Genomic DNA, 21,910 nt, shown 5'->3' with positions numbered 1-21,910 from the left:
TTAGTTTCTGTTTTTATTTTTTTGCGGGAGGATGGGGGAATGTTGGGGTTGGTTTTGTTTGGGTTTTTTTTTTCGTTGTTGTTCTTTTGTTGTGCGTTTCCTCGGGCCGGTTCGGTGGTGGCGATAACGAGCTGTACGGTTTGAGCACGGGTTCTCTCATTAAACCTTTCCCGTGACCCTTTCCCGGTCTGTGGGCTCTGTTCCTCAGCTGGGCCCGGGCCACCGCCCGCCATCAGGGCGGGAACTACAACTCCCAGCGTGCCCCGCGCCCGGCGCGCCGCGATGACGCAAACCCCTCCCCGCACCGCCCGGGCGACGGCGCCGCGGGGTGACATGGCGGCCGTGCGGGAGAGGCGGTGAAGGTGAGCCACGGGCGGGGCCGGGCCGAGGGGACCCGACAGCTCCTCCAGGCCGGCCCAGACTCTCCGAGGGCCGTCTCTGGAGAAGAAAGGATAGGGACAGGGATAAGGGCAGGGACGGGTGAGTGTCGGACCCGCTGGGGCAGGGTCCTGAGGGGGTGCGAGGCGGGCGCTTCCCGCCCGTTTCTCCCGCCCCTGAGGGCTGAGGGGAGGCGGCGTCCGGCCGGGGCGCCAACCCAGCACACTCTGCGGGCACTGGTATGGCGGGGGAGCAGGGCCCTGAGCTTCCCTGAGGCACACCGGGATGGTGAGGGAATGGAGCCGGAGGCATCCCTGAGGCACACAGGGATGGCGGGGGAGCAGAACCGGGGGCATTCTCCAGGCACACAGGGATGGCAGGGGAACAGAGCCGGGGCATTCTCCGGGCACCGGGATGGCGGGGGAGCAGGGCCCAGAGCATGCCTGAGGCACACCGGGATGGTGAGGGAATGGAGCCGGGGGCATTCCTGAGGCACACAGGGATGGCGGGGGAGCAGAACCAGGGACATTCTCCAGGCACACCGGGATGGAGGGGGAGCAGAACCAGGGACACTTTCCGGGCACACCGGGATGGCGGGGGAGCAGAACCAGGGACATTCTCCAGGCACACCGGGCTGTCAGGGGAACAGAGCCGGGACATTCTCCAGGCACACAGGGATGGCGGGGGAGCAGAATTGGGGACACTTTCCGGGCACCGCGATGGCGGAGCAGCAGAGCCCAGAGCATCCCTGGGGCACACCGGGATGGTGAGGGAATGGAGCCGGGGACGCTCTCCAGGCACACAGGGCTGGCGGGGGAGCAGAGCCGGGGACATTCTCCGTGCACACTGGGATGGCGGAGCTCGGTGGCCTCTGTCCGTCATCGTCGGTCACTCTGCCACAGGGGTGGAGACCGGCTGGACTCGGCGTCGCTGAAGGAGCTGCGGGACCGAGTGCGGCCGGGGCGAGGGAGAAGGCAGGGAAAGCTGCTGCCGTTTGTCTTCGTGAGGGCCTCGGGCTGGCCATGTGTGACTTGTGAAAACGTAACTCATCCTGAAAGTAAGCAGAGGATGGGGAGGAGTGATCGCTGCGAGCCTGTTTATTGGAAGGGAGAAAGAAAGAGTTTTGGGTTTTTTTTCCTGATGAAGTGGAAGAATTTCTTTATGAAAGACAGAAGATAGTCCTTAAAATGCATATTTATCTGGTTCTTGTTAAGATGCTTGGTTGCATCACAGAATCATGGAATGGTTTGAGTTGGAAGGGACCTTAAAGATTATCCAGTTCCACCTGCTGCTGTGGGCAGGGGCATCTTCTGCCAGACAGGGTGGATCAAGTCCTGTCCAGCCTGGCCTTGAGCACTTCCAGGGATGGGGCAGCCACAGCCTCTCTGTGAAACCTCTGCCAGGGGCTCACCATCCTCACAGGGAGGAATTTCTCCCCAATATCCCACCTAACCCTGCCCTCTGTATATGGAAAGCCTTTCCCCTTTGTTCTGTCACTCTGGACAGGTGGTGGCACTTGGTGACACTGCTCTTTGCTGGATTTTCCCTGTAGCGCAATGTCCCTGCTGTTTACTCGTTCCAACTCAATAGTTGCAGTGAAGAAGGATAAAAGACACATGGCTGAGGTAAATGCTTCTCCACTTAAACATTTTGTCACTGCAAAGAAGAAAATCAATGGTATCTTTGAACAGCTGGCTGCATACATCAACGAGAGCTCCTCATTCCTAGAAGGTAATTTGAGTTCTTGGACTGTGAGTGTGTAACAAAGCTCTGCCTACTTATTATTTCCCCAAAACACACACCAGCCCCCTCAGTCAGTTAAACAGCACTGCTAAATCTGTGTTTATTTATACATGCATGTCTGTTTGTGCATTCATGTTTGGAAGAAAAAGCAAAAATTATTTTGTTGGATTTGGGTGGAGTTCAGATTCATATTTGAAGATGTGAAGTTCATGCATGTTAAGAAACTGAGCTAGTTAGGGGGCTGTGCTTGGTTTTTATGTTTGGGAGATTTTTAATTAATTACACAACCCCAGTCAGGTATTTTTTGCCTGTAATCCTTTCACTATTCTTGCCTGGACACATCATTGCCACTGACATGTAACAAACACCAGTAATTGGCTTTAACAGCTTAAGGCACAGACAGATTTTACCTCTAAGGGCGCTGGCCTCTTTGCACTCTAGGCTGTTCTGTTCAAGGCCATGAACAGTTATGAGATGCAAAAAAGAGTCAGTTTGATAAATGCTACTGTAAAATTGCATCAGGGTGTCATTGCCTGTGTCAGGAACACCCATGCAAGCTGTGGGACATAGATAAATGTTAAGTGGTACCATCACAGAGAGGGATTTCACCCAGTCTGACCCAGATGGCATTCAGAGACATGATCTCTTTTGATTTTAGAGACACACAAGAATGCAGAGCTTGATCCTGTCACCACAGAAGAGCAGGTACTGGAAGTCAAAGGCTACCTGTCAAAAGTCAGTGGTATCAGTGAAGTGTTGGCAAGACGACACATGAAAGTTGCTTTTTTTGGGAGGTGAGTCACAAGCTTGTGTTGCCTATGCTCCCCATTCAGTAAAGCATTTGAGTATTGTAGCCAGTAAAAAATATTTATATAAACACTGATGCTTTAGCTTTTGCTTGTAATGTCCCTGATATAGGTGCTCTTGTAAATTGGAAACAAGTATTGTATCACATAATTCTTCAATTTGAAGAATTTTTTAAATAGGGAAATAAAAAAGTCTTTTTGCAGGTTGCCTCTGGCACCTAAGTTGTTACAACTTGGCTGTAGAGAACTTGCTTTTGCAACATCAAAATGAGCTCACCTGGCTCTTGGAAGTCTGAAACCCTGTACTTAATGTGACTGCAGGACAAGCAATGGGAAGAGCACTGTGATAAATGCCATGCTGTGGGACAAGGTGCTCCCTTCAGGAATTGGACACACCACTAATTGCTTCTTGCGTGTGGAAGGGACAGATGGACATGAGGCTTTCCTGCTGACTGAAGGTTCAGAGGAAAAGAAGAGTGTAAAGGTACAATCTCCTTAAACATAAGGTTAAGGATAAGAGCTCTTCAGAAATGTAAGAAGAGGAAAGGGCAAAAAAATAGTCACAGTTAAGGATTTTAATCATTAAAGGAGTGGAGATGAAGAATGAGTCTTTGTTAGATGTAAGAAGCAAGTTGCAGAACGGGGACTTGCTCATTTTATGGAAGAGATGACATGTCTTTATTACTGATAGCAGGGGACAATGACTCAGGAGGTTCTGAGCTTTGTATAACTCACAGAATCACAGACTTCCTGGTAATTCCTCAATATCCTTTCCTGACAGGAAAAATCTCTCATAAATTCTCACTAGCAGTTGCCTTTTTTCTAGGACACTCAAGAAGGTTTTATGTGGAAAACCTTCCAGAGAGAAAAAAATTTGAACTTGGGCTTTATCTCAAATTGTCTGTGAACGGCCCTGAAGGGAGATAACTGTGTTAGTGGGTCTTGGCAAACAGGAAATGTTATTTCATCTCTTCCTAGACTGTGAACCAGCTGGCTCATGCCCTTCACCAGGATGAACATCTGAATGCTGGCAGCCTGGTCAGTGTAATGTGGCCCAATTCCAAGTGTTCCCTCTTAAAGGACGACCTGGTGCTGATGGACAGGTGAGAAATAGCTTTCTTTCCTTTCCTGCTTATCACAGGCTAATTATGGAAATGTTTTCAAATATATATTTAACAAACCTCAAGGGTTCTAATCTAAGACAATGACCAAAGTTCCTTGCTGTAATTAACAGTGCCATTTTCTTGGTCATTACTTCCTTTTAGCCTGTACTCTGTCACCTCAGGGTAGTGTAGCTCAGGCATGGGAAATTAATGCTTTGAAAAGCTCTTACTAACTTTTTAAAGTCTGTTTTTGCTGTATTCATAGCACAGTAATATCTCATTTCTGTGTATTTCCAGCCCTGGCATTGATGTAACCACCGAGCTGGACAGCTGGATTGACAAATTCTGTCTTGATGCTGATGTGTTTGTTCTGGTGGCAAATTCTGAATCAACATTGATGCAAACTGTATGTGCAAGTCCCCTGTTCAATGAATTTGGCTATAGGTTAAAAATATTTGACATATTAATTTAAAGAGGTTTTATTTCATTTTCCTTAGGAGAAGCAGTTCTTTCACAAGGTGAATGAACGTCTGTCTCGACCCAATATATTTATTTTAAATAATCGTTGGGATGCATCTGCCTCAGAACCAGAATACATGGAGGAGGTTTGTGATGTGTTTAAACTACTTCTCTTTGCATGGATGTTATGGAGTCTGTTTTGACTCTGGTCCTTGGGGATACAATCATTATCACCTTAGTGTGGAGACTCAAGGGAACATAGACTAGTAATGAGGACATGACCCTTGAAATTCCTGAGCAGGAAACCAAGAGTCTCGCAAAAGTTAAAACACTTTAGAAAACCTCTGGAAAATTCCATAAAATAACAGGTTGTTTTTTTTTTTTTCTTCAATGCTTCTTTGGTAGCTTAGACCAGCAGAGGGCATTGGGGTAACCTTTAAGAGATGGATAATGTGGATTTAACTGCAGGTGTGGTCTCTCCTGGCTGTACTCAGGTGCGCCGGCAGCACATGGAGCGCTGCACCAGTTTCCTGGTGGATGAGCTGGGTGTGGTGGACCGAGCCCAGGCAGGGGATCGAATTTTCTTTGTGTCTGCAAAAGAGGTGCTCAATGCCAGGATTCAGAGGGCTCAAGGGATGCCAGAAGGAGGTGAGGAAAACTAGCAGAAACTTTCCATTGACTTACAGAGATGAAAATAGTATCTTGTTTCAAAAAATGCATGAAATTGGGGTAGGCCAAATTATTAATAAGGCAGTCGCAACAGAAGGGGTGACTTAGCACTTTTACATTGGCTTCAGTGTAAAGCAAGAGCATTTCTTGTTGTCCAACATCTGATTGCTTTCTCAAGATTTAAGTGGTTGTTTTGTGCATTCCTTCTCTCAGGTGGAGCATTGGCAGATGGATTTCAAGTAAGAATGCTTGAATTTCAAAGCTTCGAGAGAAGGTTTGAGGTGAGTATTATGTGCCAACATTTTGGTTAGATTTTACTCCTGAAAAACTGGCACTTGTGGGGACATATTTTGGAAATAGATTGTACAGGAAGGAGAAATTGTGTTAGTATCTGCTAATCTTGGGCTGCTTTTTGTGTACAGGAATGTATCTCACAGTCAGCAGTGAAAACAAAATTCGAGCAGCACACGGTGAGAGCGAAGCAGATTGCGGAAGATGTTCGTCTCATCATGGACTCCGTGCACGTTGCTGCCCAGGAACAGCGGTGAGAACTCTGCTGGTGCTTGCATAACTGCAGTTTGTATTCTGGGAGAAATGTAAGGGAACATGAATATCTGAAATGCACACCAGAATCCAGCATGTTTGAGAGCAGGAAGGACTTGTATTGGTGGTGTTGCTTCTAGTGAATGATGAAGTATTGAGAAAAGACCTTATTTTTGTCCTGTGCCATCCATGACTGTGTAATGTGTTGCAGATATTGACATGTTTTGTTACTGGGTAGGAAAATCTGTCTTATTTCTGGAATTCAAATATATTTATAGATCAAAACTGCATTTATTTGGCATTTTGATGGACAGGTTTTTTTTTTTCACCAGTGTTTACTGTCTGGAAATGCGAGAGGACCGTCAGGATCGTCTGGGTTTCATTGACAAACAGCTGGAGCTCCTTACTCAAGACTACAAGAGGAAGATCAAACAAATCACTGAAGAGGTGGAGAGGCAGGTAAGGAGGAGTGTCTGCAGAAAACTGATTGTGTGAAACAGCTGCAAGCATGGTGAGGAAAATGCATAGTGCTGACAAAGCTTTGAAGCTCTAAAAATGTGGGAGTTACATATGGGAAGAGGTGAAAAGCTTTCAGAAGCTCCATTTTCTCTCCTGTGCTGTATCTTTAGGTGTCAAATGCAATGGCAGAAGAAATCAGACGGCTCTCAGTGTTGGTAGATGAATACCAAGCAGATTTCCACCCATCTCAAGTAGTTCTTAAAGTGTACAAGACTGTAAGTGATGTTTGCTTAAGCAATTTAAGAGACCTTTTTTAGCTGTGAGTAATTATGCCAGCTCATTGTTAGGCATTTCAATCTTCCAGCTAGGTTATGAGCTAAAGATTTAGTTTTTTAATAATCTCTGTAATAAATTGATACATGTTATATATGATATTATATAGGTTGAACAGAACTTTTCCTGAACTAGAGTCTATGTGAGATTTTTTTAAATTTGCCTTTTCATCCCTTTCACTGAAAAATGGGGGGAGGTATGATATTAATGTTAAAAAACTGGGCAGACAGATTGTGTGCTCCTGTTTTGGGAGGGTCTTTTTTAACTAGCAAGCTCTAGCACCTTCAGTCTGCATCTTAGCTATGTTTATTTTAATCTTAACAATTTAATCTTAACCCTTTCTTTGTTTGTTAGGAGCTGCATAAACACATCGAGGAAGGCCTGGGCCGTAACATGTCAGATCGTTGCTCCAGTGCTATCACAACTTCCCTGCAGACAGTGCAGCAAGAAATGATAGGTCAGTTCCACAGGCACTACTGCCCTTTCTCTTCCCTTGAATTGCATTTTGAAATACCTAGGTACATGTTCTGGGTTTCTCATTAATCCAGTGGCTGACGTGCAGCTGACACCATCTTAGTTTCCATCTTGATGAGTAATGCTGTTGTGTGGAGTGACTAGTTCTGTGTCTGAGCTTAGGCAGTGATTTCCTAATGAATATGTACAGTCACAGTGTAATCCTCATGACATTGGGTGGCATGACAAAGTAATGCTCATTACAATGGAACTGGTGAAATTTGGGAGATTCTCATACCAAATCCTAATGAAATACAAATTATTTGGAACTAGGCCTGTCTGAATATGGGACCATGGTGCCTAAAGTACTGGATTTCAGATTTTGTTTCCCAAGGTCTTGCTAATCTGTAAACTTCACCAGCTGCCTATAAGGATTTTGAAAGGTTCATAGAAAGATTTCCTTCTGGTTGGTCTGAAGAACCAAGAATTGAATAGTAATTGATGATGTATCTCTTACTTTGTAACATGCTTGGCATATAAAATTTAACATACTAAGAAAACTGAGTGTAGAGGATGAAACAAGCCATAAGCACCTTGATTATAGAGTACAAGACCAGTCAATTCTTGTGAACTCATGAGCTGTTTTTTGCATGTTTTTGTTTTCTCTCTGTGTAGATGGTTTAAAACCCCTCCTCCCAGTGTCTGTGCGGGGCCAGATAGACCTGTTAATTCCCAGGCAGTGCTTCAGGCTCAGCTACGACCTGAACTGTGACAAGCTCTGTGCTGACTTCCAGGAGGACATAGAATTCCATTTCTCTCTGGGATGGACAATGCTGGTGAACAGATTTTTGGGACCAAAGAATGGTCGTCGGGCCTTGATGGGCTATAATGACCAGGTAGATACCTCACTGAGTGACTGGGGTAGATATTCATTATTTCAATGGCTGCTGAAGTTCCTTTGGTGGGAAGAGCAGCAGTTCACCTCCTTTTATTCTCTTCTTTGATTTTGTTTTGTCCCTGCTTTTCTAATCAGGTTCAGCGCCCTTTAACACCAGCAAATCCCAGTCTGCCTCCTTTGCCTCAGGGCTCTATGACCCAGGAAGAACTCATGGTGTCCATGGTGACTGGACTGGCCTCTTTAACTTCCCGGACTTCCATGGGGATCATCGTGGTTGGTGGTGTGGTATGTGTGCATTCTAGGTGGTATTTTATAACCTCAGTTGGAGCACTGATGTAAAAAGCATTTGCACTGCCAAATCCTGTAGATATTTGCTATTGACAGATAGATTTTCTGTTTTCTCCTTTATCTTCCACTTGAGTACAGTGAGCTGATTTTGCAGTGCTGTCTGCACCATTGTTGGGAGTGAATATCAGTAATATTGTGTAATTTGTTTATCTTGTGCTTCTTTAGGTCTGGAAGGCTGTGGGTTGGAGACTGATTGCTCTCTCTTTTGGCCTTTATGGGCTGCTCTATGTGTACGAGCGCCTCACCTGGACCACCAAAGCCAAGGAGAGAGCTTTCAAGAGGCAGTTTGTGGAGTATGCTGGGGAGAAACTGCAGCTCATTGTCAGCTACACAGGCTCCAACTGCAGCCACCAAGTCCAGCAGTGAGTTCCCTCTATACAGCTAACACCTCATGGAAATTCTGCTGTTTGGGGTTTTTTAGTGCTGTTCCTTCTATTCATGCTGAATTCCAGATTTTCAGAAATGTAATGACACATGTTTTAAAATAATATTACTTTATTTTGATTATGTAGTGTTTGGGTGCTGTTAGGCATTAGTCTTAATATACTTCCATGTCTCAAATCAAAATGCTCTGACATATTGTGCAGAAGTGGAAAGATGAGTGTCTGAATCACGATACCACCATCCCTGTACATCAAAGGGATTTATTCCTTGAATGTGCTGCTTGCTCTTACTTTCCATTATACACAACTCTTCTTGTTTCATAGAGAGCTTGCTGGAACATTTGCTCATTTGTGTCAGCAAGTGGATGTCACACGGGACAATCTGGAGCAAGAAATTTCTGCCATGAATAAAAAAATAGAAGTTTTGGATTCACTGCAGAGCAAAGCAAAACTGCTCAGGTGAGATTTGATTATTCCATGTAATTGTTTTTCATGTGATTGCCCCAGGATGTTCATATGAGGTGTGGCTTAGAGTTCCTTCTGTCTTAGTCATAGCACTTGATGTGCAGGTGTCAGCACTTTTCCCTACCAAGTCATGTTCCCTTTCACTAGGTACTTTCCTATGGACTGTTGACAGTCATTTAAAGCTTCTGTCCCACAAAGCACCTTTTTCTTCCTGTTTTTAATTTTTTTTGGAATTACAGTTCCTTCCCATTTATGAAACCATGCAGTCTTCCACTCCTACAAGCTCCTTTAGGTCCTTATAAAATGATGCAAAAAGTCTTGCCTTCACCTTTGTACTCAGTTTTCTGCTGCTTTCTTTACCCTGCAGAGGATGTTGGGAAGACTTTTTCAAACATTCCTTACCTGCACAGTAAGACCAATGTGAAGTTGTGTCCAAAATCTCTGTTTAAACCTCAAAGCTTAGGGACTGACACCAGGCAAGCATTCTTGACCTGCAAAGGAATGGCAGCAGCCTTTTGGATGAACCTCTGGCACTCCATGCCTTGCTGTGTATTTATTCTTGTTGCAGTTCTTTCTGACTGGCTTGAGAAATCAGAAAGACTTCCCTCACTGTTTCATTCATCTAACAAAACTTTCTGTCCTTGCAGGAACAAAGCAGGCTGGCTTGACAGTGAGCTCAACATGTTCACACATCAGTACCTGCAGCAAAGCAGATAGTGTGAGCAAAAGAGAAAAACAACAGTTCCCCTTCAGTGCTCTCTTAATTACTGCAGAGAACATGGTGGGTGATGGAATTCCCTAAAGGGAATGAGCAAGAGCAGATTGCTGTGTTTCCAGTTGCTGTGTGAACAGTAGGATTCTGCTTCCCTGTTCTGTGTCCCACCTCCAAACACTACCTGTTAATAACTCTTCTTTTTCCTTGTGAGACCAGGCTACTTCAGGAGGAGTGTGTGCTTTATACATTTACAGGGGGCTTTTACTGTACTTTATTTTGCTTTAAACAAATTTAAAGCAATCAAGCAAATGTTTATCAGGTTAAAAGTTATTCTGACCCATCTTTATGAAGTAAAACAAATGACTCCATAAAGACAGAACTTTTGAAGCCCCAGGTTGACATATGTGTGACAAGCAGCTGTTTGATTAAACACATCCCACACACACAGACATGGTGGTGGTTTCACAAAGCATTTATAGCCCACACAGGCTTGTCTGAGGTTAACATTCCCTTATTCTAGAACATAACAAAATCACAGTGTCACTGCATAGAAAGGTTTTTTGCTCTCAGGATGCTTAAACCTGTGAACAAAACCCAGTTCTCCTCTGGAGCAGGAGGGATTAAGATTTTGTTTGGTAAGCTTAGTGAATTTGGAGTTAGTTTCTTCCTCTTAAGAGCTCTAATAACACAGTCTGGCCCACTCCCCATCATGGACAAATAGTTTGCAAAGACAGAGCTAGTTCCTGTGAAGGAGATAGTGCTGACAATTTGGCAGCTTGTTGAAGAAGAAAACGAGGAAAGAGAAGCCAGTTGACACAATGTAAAGCACTGCATGATGAGCTCAGTTGAGGAATGTGGGGTTTTTTTTGGAAAAGCACAGCTGTCTTTCTGGAAGCAGGCCTGTGGAATTCCATTACCACTGTTTGGCCACAAGAACAGCATGTGGATGACACGCTGGAAGAGATGTTGCTTCATGTAGAGTTCCCACAGGATGTACAGTCTGGGCAGCAATAGGATTTGGTATTTTTACCTTCTGTTAAAAGTATCAGAACATGCTGGCAAGTACAGCTCCTCTGGGGTGGGGGGAGTTGTGGCTCTTGTGGTTCATGTCAGGGCAAGAATGACTTAAAGCAAATTAGTTTTTAAAATACATTCTTTATTTGCAAATACATGAAATTAATTGTTGAGTTTTGCTCTGATGCATTGGGAATATAATAATTGGGAATTGTAAGGACTTGAGTCTCTTCCAGTAGGATTGGGCAGAGAAGAAATTCTGGCTGACTTTAGGAGCTTGAGTAGGATTAAGTTCCTCTACTGCAAGCTTCTTTCTCTCCTTGTAGGTCAGTATTTTGCCATGTGTTGGTTATAATCTTTCTGTTACCTACAAAATATCTGAGGAATCCAGAATCAGATCCTGTAGTCCTGAGGTTAGTGACAACCTGTATCTCTTCAGCATCACACACACACAGAATATGGGCCGTCCTTGAGCAGGTCCCAGCTGAATTCTGAACTACTGAGCAGTGGGATGTTCTTCATACTGACAAAGAGACTTTTTCCCTTGAAAATGGCATTAGGATTTCTCATTAATGCTCAGGTATGAATATATGTGCATGTGATAAGTCACATGTTTTTCATATCATGGAACTTCCAGAAAGAAGCTGCCTGATGCTTGAGGGAGTAAAAATAGTGAAATGTCAGTAAGTACTTCTTAGGTAAGGCTGTACTGAGATTTATAGAAAGACTTGTCTTGATTGTGTAGGAGCTGACAGTGAGACATCCCTAGAATGCAGAAAGGAAACAAACCTTTCCCTTCCAGTAGAAAGCTTTGACTCCAGCTCAAACTGAAAAGCTCAGAATTTCTATCAGAAGGTGTTTTTACCTTGACTGAGTTCCTCAGGTATCCACCAGGATGGGAACATAGATTTGATAAAATCTGAGAACGAGCAAGAAAGAAATTCAACTCCTTGCTTTTGGCAGTGGGTACTCTGAGCTTGTGGTGAAGTATATTGGAGTAAGTGGAATCATCTAGTCCTACTCTGCTGCAGGTCTTGGTTGAATAAGTTTGAATCTTTGGTCTCTCAAGCTGTCACATGCACAGCCATGTTCTGTTCTATTGAGTCCTCAATACACAAGGACATTGTCAATTCCAGGTCAAGGCAGAGGTGATGTTCTACTACTTAGCAGCTCATGAGTGCTTTATTTTGACGAGGTAGTGTTATCTCTTCAGGGGAAATCTGATAAATGAGCTGATCTTTAAGCCAGTGTCTTATCTGTGAAGGGAAAAGAGACTGATGGCTTCCTAGAACCCAGTGTTTTGCTGCTGTGTGTGTGATGCTGCTCAGACCCAGGTGCTGTTGGCATTCTCAGTGCAGAGCTGAAGCCTGACCTACAGAATGGTGGAAAGAACCACTTGAACTTTTTCAGAAGCAAAACTGCTAACGTGTGTGAGTGTAACCTTGTCCTGGAAGCCCAAGTGATCGAGAATCAAACTTTTAACAGACAGGCCTATAGGCTGGATTCCTCTGAAACAAATTACAGCTGTACTTCTTTAACTGAGAGTGGTGGAGGAATGAACACTATCATGAGTTTGTTCTCTTCTGATTTTCATAAAGAATGCTAAACTATTCCTTAAAACAGGTAATTCTAGAAACAGTCTTCCCCAAACTCCCATTTAAAGAAGGTCAGCTAAATGCACTTTTATCTTATTGCTGCTACTTACTTTTCCTGTTGTATTATGTTGATGGAGCTCTTCGAAATACTCTTACCAGTGAGTTTTCTCTGCTGTATTTAAGGTGATAAATTTGCATGAGTTAGTCCTGTAACAGTGCTGTAAACAATGGAAACCAAAATAAAAATGAATTGGAAAAACATTTCTCCTGCTGTGTCCTGCATGTTGTGATACAATCTCCCAGTGTAAGCATATCAGCTCACATCAGTATGTTTAGCTTTGTTGCTTTGTGTTACTGAATTGCATCTTTGACACTTGTGACCTTTTTCTGTGTTCTTACTTTGCAAATTAACAAGGAGACCAATGGTACTGAATTGCCTGATAGGAAGTTTTAGTTGCACTCAAATTGTCAGTATTGAATCAATGATTTCTTGAGAATATTGTTGGAAATAATAGTGAGCAACCACTGAGTTGGTGGCCTGAAACTCTGGTGCATCAGTATCCTCAGCTGGTAAGTTACATCAAAGTTAGAGAAGGCCAGATTTCCCGTAATGAGGCTTCAAAATGTCAGGAAAATTAATCCACAAACACCAGAGGTTTATGTCCAAAAAGGAGACAGAGGAGTCCTTTGACTTTATTCCAATAAAGGGAGAGGCCATGGGGCATTCCCCTGGGATCTCTCCAAATTTTGGAGGATGCAGCCTCCTTTTTATCCCAATTTCCAGCCACATTTCCCTTCTCTCTTTCCCCATTGTCTGAGGTACTTGAGAGGTTCAGACTTCCCAGAATACCTGATACCAACGATTCCCCTCTAATGTACAACCCTCCCTTTTAATTTTTAATTCTTGCAGAATTTAGGGGTTTTTCTTCTCCATTGCTTCTTCCATTTCTCAATGTCTAATTTCATTTATCAGCAAACCTAAAGTTTATTCATAAAAGCAAATATCTCTTTCCATTAGTCAATGAGTGGAATCCTTCCCATTACTTCTTTTATGTCCCAGTGCTGGTTTTATCTACCAGTAGACAACGGCTGGTTTGTAAAAACAAATCCCCTATTCCTTTCAAAAACAACTCCTTGGTCTGTGGAGGTGCAGGGGGTACACAACCCTTCCGACACAGCGTTGGGAGCAGGATCGTGCTGGGGCTCTGTCCCGAGCTGGGCAGGCCCCTCACGGTCGTGCCAGGGCTCTGTCCCGGGCCCGGCAGGTCCTGCATGGTCACACCAGGGCTCTGTCCCGAGCTCTACTCCGCCTCCAGCAGCCGGGCCGCTCCAGGGCTCTGTCCCGAGCCGGGCAGGTCCCTCAGGGTCGCTCCAGGGCTCTGTCCGGAGCCGGGCAGGTCCCTCAGGGTCGCTCCAGGGCTCTGTCCCGAGCCGGGCAGGTCCCTCAGGGTCGCTCCAGGGCTCTGTCCGGAGCTCCACCCGCGGCCGGGCCGAGGCAGGGCCCTGTCCCCAGCCCTACCCCGCTTCCTGCGGCCCGCGGCCGGGCCGGGCAGGCCCCGCGCATGCCGGGAGCCGTGGGGCGGGCCCGCCTGCTCGAACGGCCGCGCCGGGGCCGCCCGGGGGAATCCCGGCGGCGGCTGGAGCTGGGCGGGCAGCCCCCGGCTCCCGGAGCGGGCGGGCAGCCCCGGAGCGGCGGGGGCGGCGCAGGTGGGCCGGGGAACGCGGGGCCGGCGCGGGGACTTTGAACGCCTCAGCCCCGGGGCCGCAGGGCCGGGCGGGACCCGCGGGCTGCCGGGGAGGGAGGGAGGGAGGGAGGGAAGGAAGAGTTCACCGATCGCTGCCGGACTGGCCTCTCGGATAGGAAAGGGGACATTTACAATTTTACAATTTTACAGTGCTCGGGCTCTCGCTTGTGAGCATTGGCGGTCCGAACCAGCGCATCTGTGCAGAAGCAGCGCGCAGTTTAAACACCTCCCTCGCGGGGTTCTCAGCTCCCCACACAACCGTTGTTTATTAACTGCGGGAGGCCAAGCTCCTTTTCAGAAAGATTTCACTTTGCAGCAGTTTCATAAACCTGAGCCCCCGGGGCTGGACATGAAGGATTTGTAGATTATGCCAAGAGCGGACCTCATCTGGTAAAACCCTTCCAGAAAGTCCCCTGACTGATGTTATTTTCCGAGTATTTCTTTCTGATAAGCAATAATGAGTGGATGCTCATCAAATCTATTAGCTTTGTCCTGTGAAGGCTGTGAGAACTACATTTTTTTTCCAAATTGTCTCAAATTTAATGCCTCAACACTGATATTTCTGTTTTATGTTTTGTAATGCACGTCTCCCTTATTTTTTGTAACAAAGAGATGTTGTAGTTTGTTGATAGTTAGCAGTGCTCTTGATTCTTCCCACTGCTGTTGTATCACATGTGCATTTGATTCCTCATGTCCAGTTGCCAAGGTAGCAGATGCAGACACAAATTAGATGAGCTTTGCAGAAGGTTTTGGGGATCCTTTAGAACAGAAGTCCCAGAGAAACACAAAGTCTTCTTTAGAACATAATTTATCAGTCTAGCCAAAAGCAGTTGTGGGAGTTTGGTTTAGTGCTTGCAGCTGTTTTATTTTAAAATCCACTTTCTGCAAATTAGGAGGCACTTGTGATATTGTAAAGATGTTGAACAGTGTGACAGCCTTTCGGTCAAACTAGGTTTTATTTATTTATCTGATTATTAACTCCTTTTCACCTCCCTCTTCTAATAAAAGGGCATCCATTTGTGGGATTTAATTTAATGAATTTGTGGGATTGGAATTGCCTGAACTGTAGTCCTGTGTCACAGCTGAGCCTTTTGGAGCCTTCCTGGCCAGGGAACATGGAGGACAGCTTTGACTCTGTATTTCTTTTGGATGTAGCAGATATGTTAATTAGTTACACTTCGAATTTACAAGCATCCTGGTGTTATCACAATATAAATTTCAATGCTTCGAAAGAACATTACAGCAGAATTGCATAAGTATGTCCTAAATAACAGCCTCTAAACAAAATGTCTCTTATTGAGCTTTTTAATGTGAATTTTTCATGTTTACTGTTTCCTCTGTCAGTGTTTCCTCGTTTAGTCAGTTCCCAGTTTCTGAGTGGAAAATATTTGGCAGTTTATCCAAGGGGAGAGAAGTATCTTGTGGTGCTGGTTCTGAGCATAAGGAGTTTTGAGACTGGCTGATTTCTCAGGAGCAAGAATCAACATTTCAACAGCTGTAAGTATTTTTTAGGAAAAGTCCCCTGAAAAAAGCGTGTCTGCTGCTTCACTTAATGTAGTGAATTCATGTAGTTCACTCTCCTTCTGGCTTTACATTAAAATATTTTTGTAGGATGGACTTAGAGCTCATGATGAGGCTGCGCCAGGCCAGCCAGGACCTTCTGCAGAGGCTGAGAATGAAGCAGGAGAAGATGAGAAAAGAACTTCCCAGAAAGCATCTCCTTCCAGCATCTCATCATGGCATTGCATCTGCTGAGAGATTGATCCCCTTGTCCAGGAGAGTGGTATGTGCTAGAAATTCAGGGAGCAGATGGGCCTCTATGACAGACAGCAGCTCTGCCTGTGGTTTGGTGTGCTCAAGGAGACATATGGACATGGAAGAGCTCTTAGAAAGTGGTATGTGGAGTATGGATTCTGTTAGAAAAGTCTCTTGGATGTTGTTTACTCTGTGGTCTCAATCTGTTCTCCTGGGTTTGGAGATCAGTTCCTGCCTAAGAAAGGCAAGTTTCTTCTTCTAAAATAGGAATGAGCATTGTGGAACAAAATCCTTCTGTTTCTTCTAAGCACAAGGGCTGAAAGTTCAATGGTTCCTGAAATTGGGAAGAGCTACATTTAGGGAAAAGCTTCCATTGGAAGTGGATCTCTTCTACTGGATCTCTTTCTTACACTCTCCAGAACATAAGGATTTTTCTTTTTCCCCTGCAGGAATTTAAAGGAGTGAACAGACTAGAAAGAGAGGTTGATTTAGTGAGTGAAATGTTCTTACAAAAGGTGTTTGTAGTCTGACTGGTGATAATGTGTTAAGAGAGTCTGTCCTTACAGGAGGAAAATCGGGCTGATGCAGTAAAATCTGAGCCTGGAATAAAGGTGTCTGTGGAGCCCAGAGCTGGCCCAGCCCTCAGTTCATCTCCTGAACACAGCAGCAGTGCCAGAGGGGTGCAGCAACAGCAAGTGAAGACACAGGAAGGAGCAGGTCTTGATTCCAACTTCCCTGGGAAAGAGAAGAATGTTATGCCAATGTCTGCAGTCATGTGTGGCAGAGAAAACTCCAGAGTGGATGAGGATGGTGGTGCTCAAGGAAGTCCAGAGAAAGAATCCTCCTTCCTGGGGCATGGAGAGAACAGAAAAGAGTCTGCTCTGCTGCATGGTTTCCATGAGAAGTGTCATCCAGGGCTATCACTGAGCAGAGTGCAAAATAAAGAGACTGGTGAGCAGCACATGGTCATCAGAGAGCCCCACGGCCCTAAATCAGTCTTGCTGATGCCTCAGTCCAAGGACTTGAAGGTAAATGTTAAACCAATGCTTTTCTTATTTTCCTGAGTCAGCAGAATGATGAGGAGGAAGGGCTGGGTGAATGTTACCTCCCCTGTTCCCACTGTATGAATTGGAAATTTGGGGTCAGAGCTGTTCCCAGCTGTAGCAGCTGTTGGCAGTTTGTTCAGGCCCTGCTTTCCTGAGCCAGTGAACTGAAAGACCAGAAATCTGTAACATTTCACTGGGAAGTGTTGTCTGGCTTCTGCAGATGCCATCCCCATGCTGAGGGAGAGCAGGCAGCTGCAGTGCTGCTGTTCCACAGTTTGTCTCCTTAGGCATGAAGGGCAGGCCCTGGCTGTGATCATCCTCCATGGCAGCACAGGTTGCCTTCTCTTTGGTGATGTGTGATGCAGCTCAGCATTTTGTTTAAAGCTTTGAAAAATCCTGCTTTATTTGGCAAGTCCCTGTCTCCTCTTTCTGTTTTATTTATTGACAAGGCAAAGAGCTGGTGAGCAAATTACTGGGAGGGGCATAGATGGAATCCAGTCTCAAACTCAGCCACAGCTGTCCCATCTGAACAGCTTCTGGTTGTTTCCTCAGCTGTGCTTTTGAATGTCCTGTCAGGTGATTTGGAAGTTGTTATTAATTGTTTTCTTTCAGAAGGAAACTCGCCGTGTGACTTTCCAGCCTGACCATGAAGAAGATGCCATACCTGTCAGCAGCTGGTCTGCCCATCCTTTCCTGGGCTATGACTGGATTGCAGGTGAATCCTAACTCTGAAGCAGAGCTCTCAGAGTGGTGTGGTGATATTCAGAGTTAAAACACAGTTTATGATCCCTTTGGGGTGTGATGGAACTGCTGTCCTAGGGCCAATGGAGCAGGTCCCAGCAGAGGGACTGCAGCTTTGTCTGAGGCCCCTCTCCAGACTAGAGGTGAGGTGGCAGTGATGTGGGAATTCAGGCAGCAGATGGCAAAGCCTGGTGAGGTCAGAAGGGATAGCAAATACCTGGAATGAATTAATGCAATAAGGACCCAAACCATACAGTAAATCTCTGGCTTGACATGCTCTGCCCTTCTCATTGTTATTATTTTGTTTGGACAGTATCTTGTGAGGCTTGCTTTGGTACTTTCCCAAATTTTGTAAATCATTGAAAATCATTAAATCATTCTCTTTCCTTGGTATTCTCAGGGCTTCTTGATACAAAGTCTCCAGTAACAGAAAAATCTGAGCAATACTTTGCTGAGCTGCAGGAGTTCCGACAGTCCAACAGAGAAACCTGCATTCACCAGCAGCACCTGGAGTAAGTGGGGATGGGGAAGGGCTGAAACAGCAATGTTCAATCCCTTAGTAATCCCTGTAGTAATGATAAGCATAGTCTGATTGGAGCAGGACATTGTGAGGGTCTTTATTTACCTCTCAGTCATGTGTGCAGTGCTGTTCAGAGGGCCAGCCCTCTGTCACTAACTGATTTTCTTGTGTGTTTCTGTAGGCCTGAGGATTACACAGGTCCTGAACAAGAACTGGATTTGATAATTGGTTCTCATAAGTGTAAGATCATATTTCTTCCTAATTCAATTTCTGTGAATAAAGAACTAAGCAGTCTGTACCTGAGAGAGCACCACGTCATGCAAGACCAGCAAGAATGTGTTATTTTCAGCTACAGCTTTTCAACCAGAATCAAAGATACCAAAGATAATTGAGTCTTCTAGGGATCCACTCTGAGTGTCATTTTAATTTGTTAGGGTTTCTTGTAATTGGCTGATGTTCTGTTTCTAAATTGAAGAGGTTGAAGTTTTGGTTTTGCTTTTTAGGAACTTACTTGGGGACAGGAAATGTATAAGATATATCAGGAAAAGCAGCTCTTTTTATAGAATGCAGATGTGGTGCTGTGATAGAACACAGCTTTTTTGGCTGGGTTCAGGGACCTTGTGACAAACAAGAAACCTGATGAAAGTTTGTTGTTCTGTGCAGGTGTTTACTGCTATGGATTGAACGAGCGTCTCTTCACCATCCCTGTGGATTCAGAAGCTGCCTGCCCTGTGTGTAAGATCCCACGTAGCCACCAGCCCCCAGGGACTCTGAAGGAGCCAACCCATGTCAGGTAGATAAGAATTCCTGCTTTGTAATGTGCACAAATCAAGAAAAAAAAAAAAAAAATAGAGAAGAAAATCTGATCAGGTGTAGGAGAAAAGAGCATCCCAACAGTTCTGTAGAAGGTTGCTGTTTTCAAGGCAGAGATCTCTTGCTTAGAAACTCCTTACTGATCTTTTCTATAAGTCTTGAAATCAATGAGAAATGCATGTTTTGTCTGAATTTGATTCAGAATCTGAATGTACATGTAAAGTGTCTACTGCCCTAATCCAAAATGGTTCACTTGGTTCACTTTGGGGTTAGACCCTTGGATTCTGAGTGGGAAGGCATGCAGATTCCCTGTGCCAGAGGTGTGGGCAGTTACTTCCTACAACTTCCTACTTCCTTGGAACACAAGCCCTGTTAGGAATGTTTGAAGGAGCTGGGGCTGTTTTAGCCTGGAGAAGAGGAGGCTCAGAGGTGACCTTATTGCTCTCCTGAAGGGAAGCTGCAGACAGGTGGGGTTGGTCTCTGACAGAGGACACAGTCTCAAGCTACACCAGGGAAGGTACAGGTTGGATATTAGGAAGAAATTTTTCACCAAAAGAATAATAAAGTTTTGGAATGCTCTTCCCAGGGAGGGGTAGAATCACCATCTCTGGATGTGTTTATAAAAAGGCTGGACATGGCACTTGGTGCTATAGTCTAGGTGAGGTGTTAGAGCATGGGTTGGACTCGATGATCTTAAAGATCTCTTCCAACCTCATGATTCTGTGATTCTGTGATTCCCTTGTGTGGTTCCAGGGTGAGCATTCCCAGGGGGGCCCTTTTGCCAGCCCACAGGTACCGAGCCCATCGCAGGAGGAGCTTCCAGCCAGCAGATGACCTTGCACTGTCCTCGGTAAGTCACTGCCTCCCTGCTGAAGGCACAACCCCAGCTGGTCCTTGCTTTATAGCAAGAAGGAAGGAGAATCTGGGATTTATTCCCTTGGCAGAGTTTCCATTAAAATTTTTGATAAGCATCAGTGAGATAGCCAGAACATCCTTTGGGGTGTTTCTGAGTTAATGCCTTGGTGTATGACATATTTCCAGTGCTTTACACTGCACAAAAGGAAATGCCATGTGGAGATTTGGCTGACTTGTTTCAGGCACTTACCTCTCAGCATAGCTAAGAGTACCTGTGTTTGTTTCCACAGACATTAATAAGTCTGAAAGGCAAGTGTCTACATAAAGTATTCACAAAATCAGTAGTGGCAAGGGTGGATTTAAAACTGCTGTTGTGTTGCTGGTCCTGTGTTCCATTCCAGTCAATGCTGCGGGCAGTGTTGTTAATTTAACCTAGCCCTGGCCTGGAGATTTCCAGGGAAGAGGTGGGAGGAAGCTCAGTTTTGTGGTTTAGGGAACTGGATGAGTCAGTTGAGACAGGTTCAGAGGGGTCAGGTGCTTGAGTTCTCAGAGTGAAAGATCAGTTTAGAAAAGTGGAAGAGAACTGTTTAGTTCTCTTTTGTTTGAGATTTCATTTATTTCCTGTTAGTCATATAAAAAACAATAGATTAATTACTCAATTATGCAGAAGCTACTTCTAAGCAATAACAGGCCACAATAGATAAAAAAGGGAAAAAAATTCCCACTTTTTTTCACAGCATTGCCTGGCTGGCTGGGAAAACATGGTTCCTTCCAGCAGCACCCTGCTCAGCAGTTTGGATCTGAGAGCCTCACTGGAAGAGAAACCTTCTCCCTACCCTTACCTGGTAAGCACAGCCTCCAGAGTCCCAGGAGATGCTGGGTGTCACCATCATATTTTCTGAAAAATCCTTTTGCCAGGATTCTTCTCCTGGGAAGCTGAGAAGCCTCAGAGAAAAATGAAAACAATAATTATCTGATTGCTTCTCCTGTGTTTTGCTGCTTTGGAATGTGGTGTGGAGATTGTTTATCCAACATGTGAATTGTTTCATCGATTTCATGTGAATTGTTTTTACTTAATGACCAATCACAGTCCAGCTGTGTTGGGACTCTGGAGAGTCATGAATTTTCATTATTATCTTGTTAAGCCTTCAGTATCCTTTCTCTATTCTTTAGTATAATTTAGTATAGCATTCCATAATATAATATAATATAATGTAATATAATATAATATAATATCATATCATATCATATCATATCATATCATATCATATCATATCATATCATATCATATCATAATAAATTAGCCTTTTAAGAACATGGAGTCAGATTCATAATTTCCTTCCTGCCACGAGGAACCCTGAAAATACCACAAATGGTGACACCAGATGTTGGCCATAGCCTGAGCTGAAGAACAGTAGATGAACAGCTGAAGATGGGCAGAGTTCACAGCCAAGGCTGGACACAGAAGAACCTCCTGAGTTTTCCCAGACAGCTCAACACAGTTTCTTTTTATTTTAATTATTTATTTATTTAATTATACAAAAAGGGATTTTTCAGAAAATACGGTGGTGACAGTTGGGAATTGCACAAATGGAAATTGCAGCCCCATCTCTAAAGGGTGTGATTATTGAGGGCTGAGCAAACAAAAATGCCTGGAAGAGTATCTCCCTATCACTACTGGGAAAAGTTTTTCTTCTGCTGACTGGTGTGCACAGAGACAAAATGCAAATGGAGCTCGGTAACAGGCAAAAGCCTGTTCAGCTCACCAGTCTTCATCAAAATGGGGAAAGTCACTTTGGCATTCTTTGATTAATATCCTCTTTATTTGGATTTCAGGATCCAGTGTCCAGATTGTCAGGAGAAGCCAGAACTGACAAGGTCCTGCACTGCCTCACTTGGCACACCTGAGGTTTAGCAGAGCCAACCAGGACAGCAGGCAGCAGCCCTCAGCTCAGATCCCCTCAACACTCTGGATCATGACTGCCTGTGGAAGGGATGAGCACAGCATGTGGAAACAACTCAGAAACAAAGCAGTTTGGATAAAAATAAATCTTTGGACAGATTTTCCCCA

General features: G+C 44.7%; 2 protein-coding genes across 4 annotated transcripts; both read left to right on the top strand.

Moving 5' to 3' along the window:
• Positions 1-304: 304 nt before the first annotated feature.
• On the top strand, positions 305-12,625 carry MFN2 (mitofusin 2). Its single transcript, XM_063177181.1, has 19 exons — positions 305-362; positions 1,281-1,435; positions 1,931-2,109; positions 2,780-2,915; positions 3,249-3,411; positions 3,906-4,030; positions 4,328-4,436; positions 4,528-4,635; positions 4,984-5,137; positions 5,372-5,439; positions 5,581-5,702; positions 6,034-6,160; positions 6,331-6,435; positions 6,848-6,950; positions 7,622-7,842; positions 7,980-8,129; positions 8,358-8,554; positions 8,900-9,034; positions 9,688-12,625. Exons 3-19 carry the CDS (start codon positions 1,935-1,937, stop codon positions 9,755-9,757), a joined length of 2,268 nt encoding a protein of 755 aa, XP_063033251.1. The 5' UTR covers positions 305-362; positions 1,281-1,435; positions 1,931-1,934; the 3' UTR covers positions 9,758-12,625.
• Positions 12,626-13,991: 1,366 nt separating this feature from the next.
• Positions 13,992-21,910, top strand: MIIP (migration and invasion inhibitory protein). Of its 3 annotated transcripts, none has more exons than XM_063176972.1 (11): positions 13,992-14,071; positions 15,454-15,606; positions 15,721-15,892; positions 16,431-16,892; positions 17,526-17,625; positions 18,052-18,163; positions 18,353-18,411; positions 18,835-18,964; positions 19,738-19,834; positions 20,577-20,684; positions 21,676-21,910. In XM_063176972.1, the coding sequence occupies exons 3-11, from the start codon at positions 15,722-15,724 to the stop codon at positions 21,745-21,747; spliced, it is 1,311 nt and encodes a 436-aa protein (XP_063033042.1). In that variant the 5' UTR covers positions 13,992-14,071; positions 15,454-15,606; position 15,721; the 3' UTR covers positions 21,748-21,910. The 3 variants fall into 3 exon arrangements, with proteins under 3 accessions (XP_063033042.1, XP_063033039.1, XP_063033041.1); XM_063176969.1 differs by having other exon boundaries at positions 17,523-17,625; XM_063176971.1 differs by having other exon boundaries at positions 15,681-15,892; positions 17,523-17,625.

The sequence above is a fragment of the Melospiza melodia genome, chromosome 26 (assembly GCF_035770615.1).
Source record: "Melospiza melodia melodia isolate bMelMel2 chromosome 26, bMelMel2.pri, whole genome shotgun sequence".
Lineage (NCBI taxonomy): Eukaryota > Metazoa > Chordata > Aves > Passeriformes > Passerellidae > Melospiza > Melospiza melodia.
This window is presented reverse-complemented; position numbering and strand designations above follow the sequence as displayed.